At 51.0% G+C, this 12,896-nt stretch overlaps 4 protein-coding genes across 4 annotated transcripts; 1 reads left to right on the forward strand and 3 right to left on the reverse strand.

The window, feature by feature from the left end:
• Positions 1-1,934: 1,934 nt before the first annotated feature.
• Positions 1,935-4,858, forward strand: fbx15 (F-box domain protein; the record flags this gene model as incomplete). Its single annotated transcript, XM_043269073.1, has 3 exons — positions 1,935-2,084; positions 2,139-3,916; positions 4,660-4,858. The coding sequence occupies 3 exons, from the start codon at positions 1,935-1,937 to the stop codon at positions 4,856-4,858; spliced, it is 2,127 nt and encodes a 708-aa protein (XP_043125008.1).
• A 1,859-nt stretch (positions 4,859-6,717) lies between these two features.
• On the reverse strand, positions 6,718-7,261 carry Aspvir_005864 (uncharacterized protein; the record flags this gene model as incomplete). Its single annotated transcript, XM_043269074.1, has 4 exons — positions 6,718-6,756; positions 6,808-6,930; positions 6,988-7,170; positions 7,229-7,261. 4 exons carry the CDS (start codon positions 7,259-7,261, stop codon positions 6,718-6,720), a joined length of 378 nt encoding a protein of 125 aa, XP_043125009.1.
• Positions 7,262-7,949: 688 nt separating this feature from the next.
• Positions 7,950-9,792, reverse strand: Aspvir_005865 (sugar porter family MFS transporter; the record flags this gene model as incomplete). The annotated part of the gene is made up of 7 exons (XM_043269075.1): positions 7,950-8,207; positions 8,264-8,769; positions 8,827-9,196; positions 9,253-9,442; positions 9,491-9,618; positions 9,697-9,734; positions 9,786-9,792. The coding sequence occupies 7 exons, from the start codon at positions 9,790-9,792 to the stop codon at positions 7,950-7,952; spliced, it is 1,497 nt and encodes a 498-aa protein (XP_043125010.1).
• Positions 9,793-11,279: 1,487 nt separating this feature from the next.
• Positions 11,280-12,768, reverse strand: Aspvir_005866 (DUF3712 domain-containing protein; the record flags this gene model as incomplete). Its single annotated transcript, XM_043269076.1, has 4 exons — positions 11,280-11,819; positions 11,868-11,992; positions 12,044-12,465; positions 12,521-12,768. 4 exons carry the CDS (start codon positions 12,766-12,768, stop codon positions 11,280-11,282), a joined length of 1,335 nt encoding a protein of 444 aa, XP_043125011.1.
• Positions 12,769-12,896: the final 128 nt, after the last annotated feature.

Below are 12,896 nucleotides of genomic sequence, written 5' to 3' on the forward strand. Positions count from 1 at the left end.
TGATCCCCAAGTCAGACACCCCGCATCGTGATCGATCGAGAGCACACAAACACAGGCTTTGAGGATGACTTCGTCGGGGAGTATTCTACTGGTGGGACTCGGGAGCGTAACAAGCCCAGCCGGCCATCAGCAATCATGCATCATGCTTGGTCCCGTCCGTACCATGATATCGACAAGGGAACATATGGGGGGAGCATTCCGATTGGATACAATTCGCTTATGCCTCGACCTTTCCAACCTCGAGACTCTGATCCTCCAGCCTCGCGCCAGCCTTGTTTGGCGTGCGTGCCTGTTTGATCATCGTTTCGGACATTTGGAAGCGCGAGGCAGTGCAAAAGCGGGGGCCGGACCCTCAGGAACTCACGGACGGGACGACAAGGCTGGCGATTCGAGGACTTGAAAGTCGCATACAAAGTGCTCGCTTTGATGGTTGACAAATGATAGAGCATTTCAGATATCAGATGTGTTTGATAGTACAGCATTTGGTTGATCCTGCATACTGTGTCCAGTTCGCGGGTCGGCTGCCTTAAAAACGAGGCCATGGTTGGGTTTTGGGCGCAGGCGGCGAGCGTTCAATGCTGGCCAGCCACCAAAAGGTACGACCAAATGTTGCATCCTTTGTTGATTAACCGGATTCTGGTAACAATAATCATCACGGATCGATAATCAAAGAGAAACCCGATTGAGAGTGGGTTTTGTCGTCCAGACACTCGAAGGTGGCTAGAAAGTTTGAGACCGAAACTTCCCCCTCTTTAGGCAGCCAATAACTAATAACCCCGGGGGTCTACAAAACAAACGGAGGATTGAGGCTCGGCAAGTCGTGGCTCTTTAGTTGGTCACTTGACAACGGCAACATGAGTGAATTTTGCTCGTTGAATCTTGGTCATGGATACGATGATGATGGAACCTTGGAATTTAGGAGCTCCGGAAGTCCGTAGGTCAGTTCTTTCTCGAGTGTTCCCCTTGCATTGACACTAGCAGGTCTGCAAATTGCCACTTTTGAGCCTCATCAGAATCCACAAAGGAGTAATTTTTGGCGGCACTCCGGAATCGGTGAGGGACCGAGGCGGTCTTGGATAAGTCTCACTAGATCAGGAATCGACCATTAGAGAGCTGTCATTTGCAAAATATTTTTAGCTCCCATAAATGTGCTGCTGAGGTGACACAAATTGTAGCACGAACTCGGTGGAAACAGCATTATGGCTTGGGAACTTGTTTCAATGGAGAGCCCCATTTGGGGGATGCAAGGACAGAAAAGCGATTGGAAAGCCTCGTCAATAACACTAGTAGTAGTTGGAAAATGCCACGGGAATTGGAAGAATTAGGAGTCTTGGTCTCTTGGACCGGATCCTCTGGGGCACTTGCGGCTCTGCAGTGGCAACTGGATGCTTTTACGCATCTGAAGAGAATTGAACGTGGCGTTGATCAGCATTCGTACCGCCCAGACCCTCTCGTGGTGTGTGGCTGACTGGCAACTTCTAATCTTTTTTTATTTTGCTTTGTGAGGCCAAGACAGCCTTTTTTTCTTTTCCAAAACAGTTTAGATTGCTCTCATTTCTGAGCTCCTTAGATGCTAGCTCGATCCTTGAGAATCCAGATGGAATCCATATCCAATAATCCACGCGTCATCCAGTGGGCCAATCCTACCCAGATGAACAAAGCTTATACGGAGGCTCAAGCAGGAGGCTCAAATGTGTTTCTTCATATATTCTACAACTCTTTCTCCGCGTGTGACATGCAAGATGGATGAGTGTATTTCCACCGTTGGGGATACTCATTATCAATTACTATTCGCACCACCATCACTGTCATCACATCATCAACACCGCATATTTTGACTACAACATTATTACCATCCATCGTTCTGTATTCGGTATATTACCCATGCTCTGTTGGAGCTACCATCTCTTCATCCTTCTTTGGACATGAACAACATGACCAAGAAGCTGGACTCCATCCCATATGATGTGTTCTACCAGATCGCCTCGGGGTTGGACTGCCACGACTTTATCCATCTCAGTCGAGTCAACCAGGCTCTCAACAGCTTGATGCGAAATGAGTCCATTGCGAGGAAGACAATCGAGGTGTGTACTTTCCTGGAAAGCTTAGAACGAGGGCAGCATTTTAACTTGATTTAGAACCACCTGCTACATTCCAAGGAGGGACGGGAAGCGGATAGATCTAGAACAGGATATCGTAGAGCAGTTGGCCGTCTGTTTGATATCAAGGAGGCTTTCGCCACTGCTCAGCCGTATTCGGCCTTGGTTCTCGCCTACGGGTCGGCCTTTCTGTACAACCAAGGCTCCCTCTGCTACATCTACGACAACGAGATTCGTGCCTTGGATGTGCATGGGGTTGGTCAATTAGAGCAGGTTTTGAACGTCCACAATGTGCTCTCTCGCGCGATTCCAGGCTGCAATCCGGCGCGACATACGATCCAGATATCGCTACTGCACTACCGTGACGGGATTCTGGCATTTCTGGCCGAGATTGGGGAGGTGCGGGATGCTTGGCTCCTTGCGGTAGATATGCGCAGGAAAACAGACTGCAAGACCGGTCGATTACGTCTCCGCACGCCGCTTCAGTCCACACGACGACTTTTTGTCCGACATAACAGGTCCTACCTTTACTACGGAACTCAGTCTGCACTGAGTCATTATGGCTATCCGCAGTGGGCCGTCCATTGCGTGGATTTAGCTACCGGACAACACACAACAGAGAAACCTGTCGAGCTGCACAATTTCGTGGGCAATGAGATTGGGCAGACCGTCTGCTTCGAGGTGCATCAGGATCATCTGTATGCTGTTTCGACCCTGGTAGACTTTGAAGAAGAAGAAGTTGACTGGACCTCATTGTACATGTGGATCTGTCTGCCCCCTCGCGGGAATACGGGTTCGGTGACGCCCAGCACCGAGTGGCGCCGACAGCATCGCGAAGGCCCAATCAATGACACATGGTCTGACCTTTCACTTCGAGAGGACGAAGCGACCAACCAACTCCTGATCCTAGAATGTCGCCGCGAATGGCGCAATGGAGGCAGCGATAATTGCCGGACTTACTACATGCAGCCCCTTCCGTCGCCTGCAGAGATCTCTCGGAGTAAGCGACCGGCCAACCACCCACCATGTAGCTCGGTAGCTGCTGAATTGCCAGACGAGCCCTTAACCAAGACACTAGATTCGTCGAACAAGGCAATCTATGAGAGACCCCGGAAACGGCTGCGCAGACACTACCACTCAGAATATCCATTGGAGGACAGCGTCAACCACGACCAAGACACCCCATACCAGCGACGCGACTTCATCCTGGCCAAAACTAAGTTCCGCACTTACAACCTCTCGGCCTCGACATTCGTCGACCTCGTCAACGACCCCCACCCATCATCACCAGGAGGCAGCCACATCCCACACGATCGCCTCCGCCTGCGGACTGTCTCCCGGAAACGCAAAAGTCCCATCGACGAGACAAGCAACACCCTCCACAAACCAGAATTCACCAACGACGACGGCAACCCCATCGAACACAGCGAGGAGCGGTTCACCTCCCGCGGAATCCACATGTGGCCGCCCGACAACGCCCCCGCGGAGCTGACCCAGCTCCTCTGCCCGTCCCGCCGCATCGGCAAAATCCAAGCGGTCGCCGACGAGCGCTCAGTCATCTACTCCATCGACCAGGAGGGACTGTGCGGCGGTAACCAAGCGATCATCCTCATCAACTTTGATCCTGTCATCAGGCATCCAGGTCTGCAACATCTTACTCCGGACGCCTCGGGCGTCCAATCTTGGGAGCCCAATGGCAATCACGCAACCGGTATCAGGCCTCCACGCCAGCAGGAGCGGACAGTGCATCTACAGACTCCCGTCAGCACAACGAGGACGAACCAGGCGGTGCCATCTGTCCGGGAGGAGCCGGCTATGTATCTAAGCATTAATCATGGATATTGGCTTCGGTGACCGAACCATCCTCTCTAGTCCCAGTCGTGAGTAATCAATCAAATAAATCAAGCCATATCTCGTCAGTATGGTATGCTTTCCGGCTATTGACCGCAACTCGTCGACCATCCCGTATTCGCACTCGTCAATCTGCAGCCAATACATGTAATTGAAGGAATACGAGGCGTACCCACTTAACCTTCTTTCTCTCGTATGCCCAAAAAGCACTCGCTTACGGATACCGAAGATGCAGTCTTATTAACATCGAGAGTGGCACTGAGTCATACGTCTGCTTATTGAGCAAGAGCTAAACCAATCTGGACATTGCCCTCTTACAGTTGGGGGCCTGACAAGCAGCTAGGGGGAGGCTCGCACGACGGATGATGTGTGATGTGTCTAATTGTGGCTTGGTCTCGCCGTATGTCTAAGAACTTATTCCCCTCTGTCTGGAGTCTCCGACAATTTAGTGGGACACCTACATAAGTACCCTGAATTATTACATTATTTCATATCTTGGACATCTTGCTGACCCCAATATGTAGTCTATTTTGCGCCCCCGTTGCTGTCCAACTCCGATACCAGCCTTGTTTGCCTAGCCGCGAGCTCCGCCGGATGCGATTGATATACCGTGCGAGGGATATTGACATTGGTATTGACCTGTTACCTGAGCTCCGGTCGCTGGCATACTCTCCAGGCGAGCATATTTACATTGCCGACGCTCCCACAGCGCCCAGGCCATTGATGCCAAAGCAATGACACCCAAAGGAACGCCGACCCCTGCTTCGATAGCCACGTCCTGGGACGAGGGCGATGAACTATTCCCTGTAGGACAGGTGGTATTGGTAATTAATGAGGAATTGGAACAGGTGGTGGTTGATGAAGAATTCGAGCAGGTGGTATTGGTAATTGACGAAGCGTTCGAGTAACCGGCCAGAGCTGCTACGCCTGGTCGCTGCCCCGTTTTCGATCGTAAAGGGATCACCATCTTGGCATTTATTGTCCACTACGGATCCGCAGCAGTATTTTGCATGTGTTGTGTCGTAGCCCATGTTGACTATCGGATAGCTGCTTTTTCGACTGATGTCCGCTAGATGGCATGGTCGGTATTGAGGTACGGATAAGCGCTTTTCATAATGATGGGCAATAGCGAGTCATGGAAAGGGAATCAAACGTACAGCATAGAGCATAACATGCTGGTCCACAGTTTATATCTGTACAACTTCCACGCGAGAGGGCATTCGGATGAGAATCCTGCAAATAGCACAAGCCATTTGATAAGCAGACATCCTGCTTGTGCACCAGTTTGAGGTTCCATTTGCTCGACAAGGCACATCGTCCGGTGCTTCGCTTCTGTCGAGGTCATAGCAAGTCGCGTTGGCTAGACTGACTTCCGCGCAGAGAAGTGCTAGGTAAAGACGTAATGTACCCGTGACTGTGTTTCATCGTGTCGGTCTCGAATCGCTTGAGTCAGAGGTCGAACGGACAGTCGGTCAATTCAATTGCCAAACACCACGCAAAGATAGCCATACACAAGTCCGGCTTCCAGGTATTGCTCAAAGCAAACTTGCGAAAATTCTCAAGGGTCTAGCAGGGACCTCGGCCGACGGGAAGGATCTCGGAGCTAGGTGAACCGCCGACCACCACTTTCGCCAGAGTACATTGACCCTTGTTGAATCAGAAGATTATCAACGAGAGAAGGCCAACCACTGCATCGTCTGATCTGACGAGTAAAGTGTGCAAAGGACGGTGAGATTTCACAGCACGGAATAAAGGAGCCAACAATTCAGTACCACCGTCGGCTCTTGGTCGGATGGTCCCTTGGAGCCCGAGCAGATCCTGCGACTTCAGATCCGGTAATTGTGCTTGAATATCATATGACTCCGGCATTGACTGAGCCGCTTTACAATCTCTTTGTCGGTCAAATTGATTGGGCATCTGAAATGGCCCCCAAATTGCTCAAGGAGCCCGCAGGCTATTTGAAAGCGCCAGTCCCACAGTCCACGCACAGCTGGCAGGACTGCGAAGGCTGGTGGCAAGTTTGCATCATTTAAGAGGCACAATTGTGCTTGCGAGTCAGGAATCAAGGTTGAGCTGAGGAAGTGTCTAGTACTTGGTATGACCCAATTCTGAAGCTCGCAGTCGAGTAAACAAGAGGTCACAGCCCCTGAAAACAGCAAAGTCACACATGACTGCAGATCTTGACAGGATTAGGTTACCGCAGACAAAAGCCACCCCTGACTAGAAGACCGGCGGTCAGGAGGCTATTGTGAACCAAGTGTCTGAGGCAGAAACGGGGTGAAAAAGATCAACGGTGATTACTGTACGATAAAGATGATTGCACGATGCCTCAGGCATCGCTAATTTCATCACCACTATCTTGGTCAAGAGAGAGACCATATCAGCAAGCTATTTCGCACCCTAGGGAGATTACTTTCAGATGGATCTACTTGTTACGTTGGATTATCCGACGAATCGAAGTACAAGAATCGTTGGAGCTCATTCAACTAGACAATAGGAATACCCATCCGACAAGGTCATGATGGTCCACCCCAAGACTATCCTCTGCCTTCCTCCATCTGTCATCAACACAGGAGCCCTCCTCCAACGACATCAACCGATGCTTCATCTGGTGCTTGCAACCGTGCGTCTTCCTGCGGCAGAACCCAGTCAGCTTCGTATACCTCGCAACCAACTCAAATCGTCCTTACCCAGCAGCTCTTCCCCAGTTCAAGCCGTCTTGCACATGGCATGACATCTTCAGCAAAGCAACACCAAAACCCAGAACCTAGTAGCCACCAGCGGCCGCAACATCAGGCTGCTGCGTCTACCCTCCTCATCAGCAAGCACACCATCCATCAAAGGCAAGGCAACGAACCGCATACGGAACCGCAATAGCAGTAATATGCACCTGCGCGGATCCACTCACAGGCTCACACATCATGCGGACCGAGTCAACAAACGAGATGATCGGGCCGACGGGGAACTCTGGGCCGCAGATCTTCCCACGGTAAGCTTCCACTTACAAGTGAAGTGAAGCATTGAGCAGTGAACTTACAACCAGTTGCATAACGTACTCGTCTGCGTTCTCGAGCCCGTCAATATCGAGCGGAACCATCCCGTAAGGCGTAATCTTGCATTCGATACAGGCGGATAGGACACGGGTAGTGGAATCGAGGAGATGGAGTCGCTCGCAGTGGGAGTTTATCTCAACCCACAGCTGGCGGAGCTCGCCGTAGAACTGTGTTTTTGCGGTTGCTGTTAGTAATTCTCTCTCGATAATTAGGATGAGAGCTTACGTTGATGGTGACGGAGGAGGTAGTAGTAGCCATCTCTTAAGGGTTGCTGAAGGCACGTGATGTGTGATGGTGGTGTTAGATGGAGAGGGATGACGTAGATGGGGAGTGAGAGGGGTAGGAGATGAGAAAAGATACAGTGAATCTTGCATTGTTTACTGAGGGTGAATATGGCAAGGGGTGGTGAATGCAGGTCTACAAGCACCTGGCTTTACAGGACTGTTCTGTTGCGGAACCTGCTGTAACTGACTTTGCTGGTTAGCAGTGTTTATAAAGACGAGAGCCATGTGCTTTACTTCTGTGTCTGTAACTACGTTTTATGTTTTATCTTGAGATCGGGCTCTTGTTAGTTTGGACCTTAAGGAGGACGATCAGGTAAATTATTCGAGCCAAGTCTGGTCTTGCTCAGCGTTGAGAGTTAAACAGTCCTTGTATATCGCATTGGGCATATCAACTGGACTAGCGTAGACTCCCACGGGCTTAAGAACGTGGGAACCGCTGACAACAGCATGGATTGATATTAATTGATATTACTGTTAGACAGCACTCGCATTAAACGCTCATGAGGACTACCTGAGATTAACCAAGTTAACCAAACACGGAACTGGAGTAGCCCAAGCCCGGAGGTAGTCAGCTCATGTTCCAAATTATTACCTGTGGACCATTGCACCATTGCACATTAAAAAGGAAAGCTTTCCACCATGACTCAGAATGAAGGCACTGTTTAGACCGTCTCGGCCTGCTTCTCCGCGGTCTCGGTAGTAGCAGCAGCAGGTCCATCCTTCTCGCCGTGACCAGTGACCTTGAGCTTGCCCTCGGCGATCTCCCGTTCGAGCTCCTCCAGTCTGCTGCGCTTGTTGAGCTTACGCCAGGCGGGCAGGCCACTGTCAAATACTTCGTCCATTTCCTCGAGAGTGTAACCCTTGGTCTCGGGGGCCGTGAGGAACATGTGGATGAAGGCGGCGGTATTGAAGGCGGCAAACTGTAAGAACTGTCAGTTGACTGTTGGGAATTTGGGACAACAGCAAGGTCACGTACGATCATGTACATCTTCCAGTTGATCGCCCACAGCAGAGGCGGGACGAACAGAGCAAGAAGACAGTTCCAGATCCAGTTCGACGCGGTAGCGAGAGAGACGGCCTTGGCGCGGACCTTGGCCGGGTAGATTTCCGCCGGGTAGGTCCACGAGGTAGGACCGATGGTTGTCGCGAAAGAGCAGACGAAGAGGTAGGAGAGCGCGATGATCGCTTTACCAACGTTGGGATGGTCGGACACAGTCCAAGAAATGGCATCCAGCTTGGGGTCTGTATGCGGGTTGGGCTTGCCAAATCCAGCCTGTAGACCTCCTTCAATGTACAGGAAGACAGCCTGCAAGGCAAAACCAATCAGGATGGCAGGACGACGACCGAATCTGTCGAGGTACACGATGGCGGGCAGGGTCAACGCAGTGTTCAAGATGTACTGAATGGAAGCGGTCAGGAGAGGGCTGCCAGTTCCAGTACTCTGCATGATATACACAATGTAGTACATCATGACGTTCATACCTGTAACACCCCGCCATTAGTTTGTGTGCCTCATGTTAGATGTTACGACCAACTCACCGCACAACTGCGACCACATCTGCAAACTCATACCAAGGAACACACGTTTGAGAATGCGAGGCTTGGTCAGTTCCTGGTAGCTAGTAGACGCCTGCTCACGCTCCAGAGCCAAAGCCTCCTCGATTTCCTGATACTCAGCCAGAACTTTGGGATGGTTGCGGTCTCCGTTTCCGTGAAGGTTGGCAAGCACCTCCATAGCTTCCTCCCAGCGGTCTTTGCTTGCAAGCCAACGGGGCGACTTGGGGAAGAAGAACAGGCCGACGAAGAGGATAAAGCCAGGCACCATCTGGATACCCCAGGGAATGCGGAAGGCAGCAGTACTTTGAGTCGGGTTATCGGGACCGCCATCGACGTTGCTAGCACCATATTGCTTGCCAATTGTCAGTGAAATTGTCTCCGTCTGGAATAAAGGAGCTGGATACTCACAATAAAGAACTGAATCAAGATACCCCAAGTGATGGCCCACTGTTGGAGGGAGATAACTCGACCACGAATTTCCTTTGGAGCGACCTCTGCCTGGTAGACAGGAACCATAGCCGAGGCGATACCGATGCAAAGACCCGCGATTACACGTCCGACGACGAGGAGAGCGATACCATTGGAGGCAGTCATAAAGCTAGAGGGATTAGTTGACATGGCAGATGCAGATATGCGACAGACTTACATGGAGCCAATAGTCCACAGGATGGTCGACAACTGGATTGCGGTGACACGAGAGTAGCGATCCGCAATGAAACTCGAGCACAGAGCACCAATGAGCGAGCCAAAGGGCATGGCACAGGTGATGCCACCCTAGTACTAGTTTAGAAGAGGGGACTCGAGATAGAGAGCTAGATGGAAACTTGCCTGCTTATACTGGCCACTGCCCACACGGAAGTAGTTCACATACGCCTGAGTTCCCAGGACACCTGCGATTGTCAGACAGAAACTCACTGGAAAAAGAACGAAGAGATAAATACCGCTCATGCTACTGATGTCAAAGCCAAATAATCCACCACCTTTTTGTTTTGGGAGAATCAGTAAAGCGTCCGCAAGCGGTTCTAGACGGAGACATCCTCACCCAAGGTGATGAAGCTACAGAGAAAGTAGACATTGTAGAACTTCTTCATTTTTGCAGCCAGCTGTCAAAAGCAGCTTTGTACGACAGGCCAGCCACTGTAAGGGAAAAGAAAATACTTGGGAAGACAAAAAGAGACCAAGGAGAGAAGAAGTATCCAAGATGCGAGTATCCCGCAGCAGTTAAATACTCTCTGCCCCCGCAAGCGCGAACAAACCAAACCCGGACATAAGCTCCAGGACATAATCCGAGAGAAACAAACGGGCCATTTAGCGGCATGTCCCGTTGTTTCTGATGGACCAGTCTAGTAGTGAATACCACAGTCCCAAGTCGCCTGATTCATTAACCCCAGGGTGAATGCCAGCAAACGATTGGACCACCTCCAAGACGCACGGCAACATCCCAGTACTACCTACCAACAGAACGACGTATTCAGGGTCAGACCAAGAGCGCAAGGTTATGGACTAGTACGACTCTGGGCAAACGCCACCAACATCATGTGGACTCCAACACGATATTACAGGGTTGCGGCGTGCGGATAGGCTGATACTGGATCATGGGGGCCGTCCCTCAACCGCCTCCCCCGCAATCCACCAAAGTTTACGTGTCGGATTAAGGCTTGACTGGTCTGGACGAGGAGCTTAGGGCTCTTGACGGAGATGTCAGCATCGATGTTACACATAATATGACCTCTCCACGTGGTGAGCTGTTTTGCAACCCTACTGTTACCCCAGACACGAACAGACCACAAGGTAGGTAGATAGGGCGTGGTCCTCTTTAGCTCCACAGGTCACACATTTAGCACTTGATCGGCAATCAAGTCCCGGCTATGGAGTATGGATCCTTCCATTAGCTCAGGGAATAGGAGAAGGAAGCTCTGCCGGTGCGGGAAAATGGACACCGAGAAGTGGCATGCGTCTTAATCCTCATCCTTGGCAGTCGGCACCAAAAGGCTTCACTAAGTGTATAAAGGAACTCAACCACGGACTGCCTTGGTACTGACCAATTACCCTGACAAGCCAAGTATCTGCTAAACACTCGAGCCATTGGCTGACGAGAGACAAAGAGTGCAACCCTGGAGGATGGTGTGTGATAGGTCGAAGTCGCAGTAGATCCATGGAACAAGTCCCGATGTCACGGTTTCATCTTCACATGGCTTTTGCTTCCCGCCTGGCGTGCTTCGATTCCCACGTTTCCTATTTCGATGCGGAGGGGGATTTCCTGTATTGAATTATTGGATAATTCCGAGCATTAATATTGTGTTTGTTCATGTATATACAAGGGACTGCTCTTCATATATAACAAGAAAATAGAAGAGACAAAATAGAGATCAAAAAAGGACTCCAAACGCCGCTCATCTCAATATCCACGGTTCATCAAGCATGTCGTGATTCGTTCACAAGAATCCTTTCAGCACATCAACCAATAATAACTTATCGTCGGGTCGATCCAGGAATTCAGCTAGCGATCGACTAGTCAATTTACTGCTCAGGCCTCCGCCCAGGCCGCTCAAGTTTAGATGCTGCAGTCCGGACAGCAGACCGCTCGTGCTTTCCGACGACGATGAGTCCGTGATATTCATCTGGTCGAGGATGTTTGTCCCGTTCTTGTTGAAAATCCCCCGGAGGGTGTTGACCAGCAGCCCGCCGATAGGAATCTTCGCGCTAAGGGTCAGGTCCTTCATCACATTCGTATAATATGGCACCTCCACGCCGTCATAAACGACCGATTTGGCAACGGTGTTGAGCGTCAGATATCCGTTGCGGATGGAGTCTTTCTGGCTCTGCAGGACCGGTCCAAGGTTCTTCAGCACGGTTCTAAGATCCAGTTTGCCGCGGACGGGATTGGAATGGTTGCCCGGTCGAAGAACGAGATTATCGATCGTTGCGTTGCCGATGACGAGATCTCCGCTCTTGATGTCCAACACAGTTGTTCCCTATCGGTTGTTAGTGGTACTCGACGGCGGATCATGCTGCTGACTCACGATTTCCAATGTCATGACCGAGGGGTTGGGCAAAGTGGCGTTGGCGATCAGGTTGGTGCCGTCTGGTTCAGCAGGCAGAAGCAATTGCGACCCCTCGATGGAAAATCCAGCGAAGCCGTTTAGGGCTGAGAACGTCAGCCAGTGACTTCGTTACCAATAAAAGACGATCCACTTACTGTTTTGCTTGATCGTCTTGTCCATCGTCACGCGAGATTTGAGTTTGCCCAGGTACGACATGGTAGTCCCCTTCAACGACAAGGGCGCATGTTCCTCAAACACCACATTGTGCACATATTTGGCCCACTGATCCGTATTGAGTGGAGAGAACTGATTAGTGACTCCCAAAGTGGTGTTGCCCGAGATAGTTGTCCCGTTGAGGTACAATTTGGCATACGTGCTGTTCCCGGGCTCACCCCGGTTGAAGAGGTCCAAAGTGATGGGATCGATACGAACGGGAAGTCCAATGGGCAATTTGAGGGCAGACTGCATCGTGAGGATTACCGAGTCTGGACGAGGTTGCATGACACTTGCATCGACGAGAACAAGGTCGGAATTGTCGACAACTCGCTGAGAAACAGCGGGAAGAATCACCAGGAAGCTATTCTAATGTCAGCAAGGTCACAGACGCCGTGAACAAGGGCGGAAAGACGAACAAGACCGGGAGGATGATGGCGAGGAAAATGATCGAGAAGAAAATATAGCAGCACCAGAACCGGGCCCAATGGCGACGCATGGCCTCTTTCTTCGTTCTCTCTCTCCTCTCCAGCGATAATGCCGTCTCGACATGTTCAATCTCCCCACCGTCCCCATTGGCCGGGGGTAAAGGCCCTCGATGGATACCGAGGGCATACTTGGCCCCTTTGGCACTGAGATAGGAGGGCTTTTCTTCCATCTCGGCCATGGTGACAGTGATCCGGATAGCAAGAGTCTAAAGATAGACCAGACCTCGAAATCCGGGGTAGCTGGTAGCAATGGATATAAATGAGGAAGACGTGATGGGGTGAATCCGAGACCTTCGCGCTGTCAAGC

Source organism: Aspergillus viridinutans, assembly GCF_018404265.1.
Source record: "Aspergillus viridinutans IFM 47045 DNA, scaffold_3, whole genome shotgun sequence".
Classification (NCBI taxonomy): Eukaryota; Fungi; Ascomycota; class Eurotiomycetes; order Eurotiales; family Aspergillaceae; genus Aspergillus; species Aspergillus viridinutans.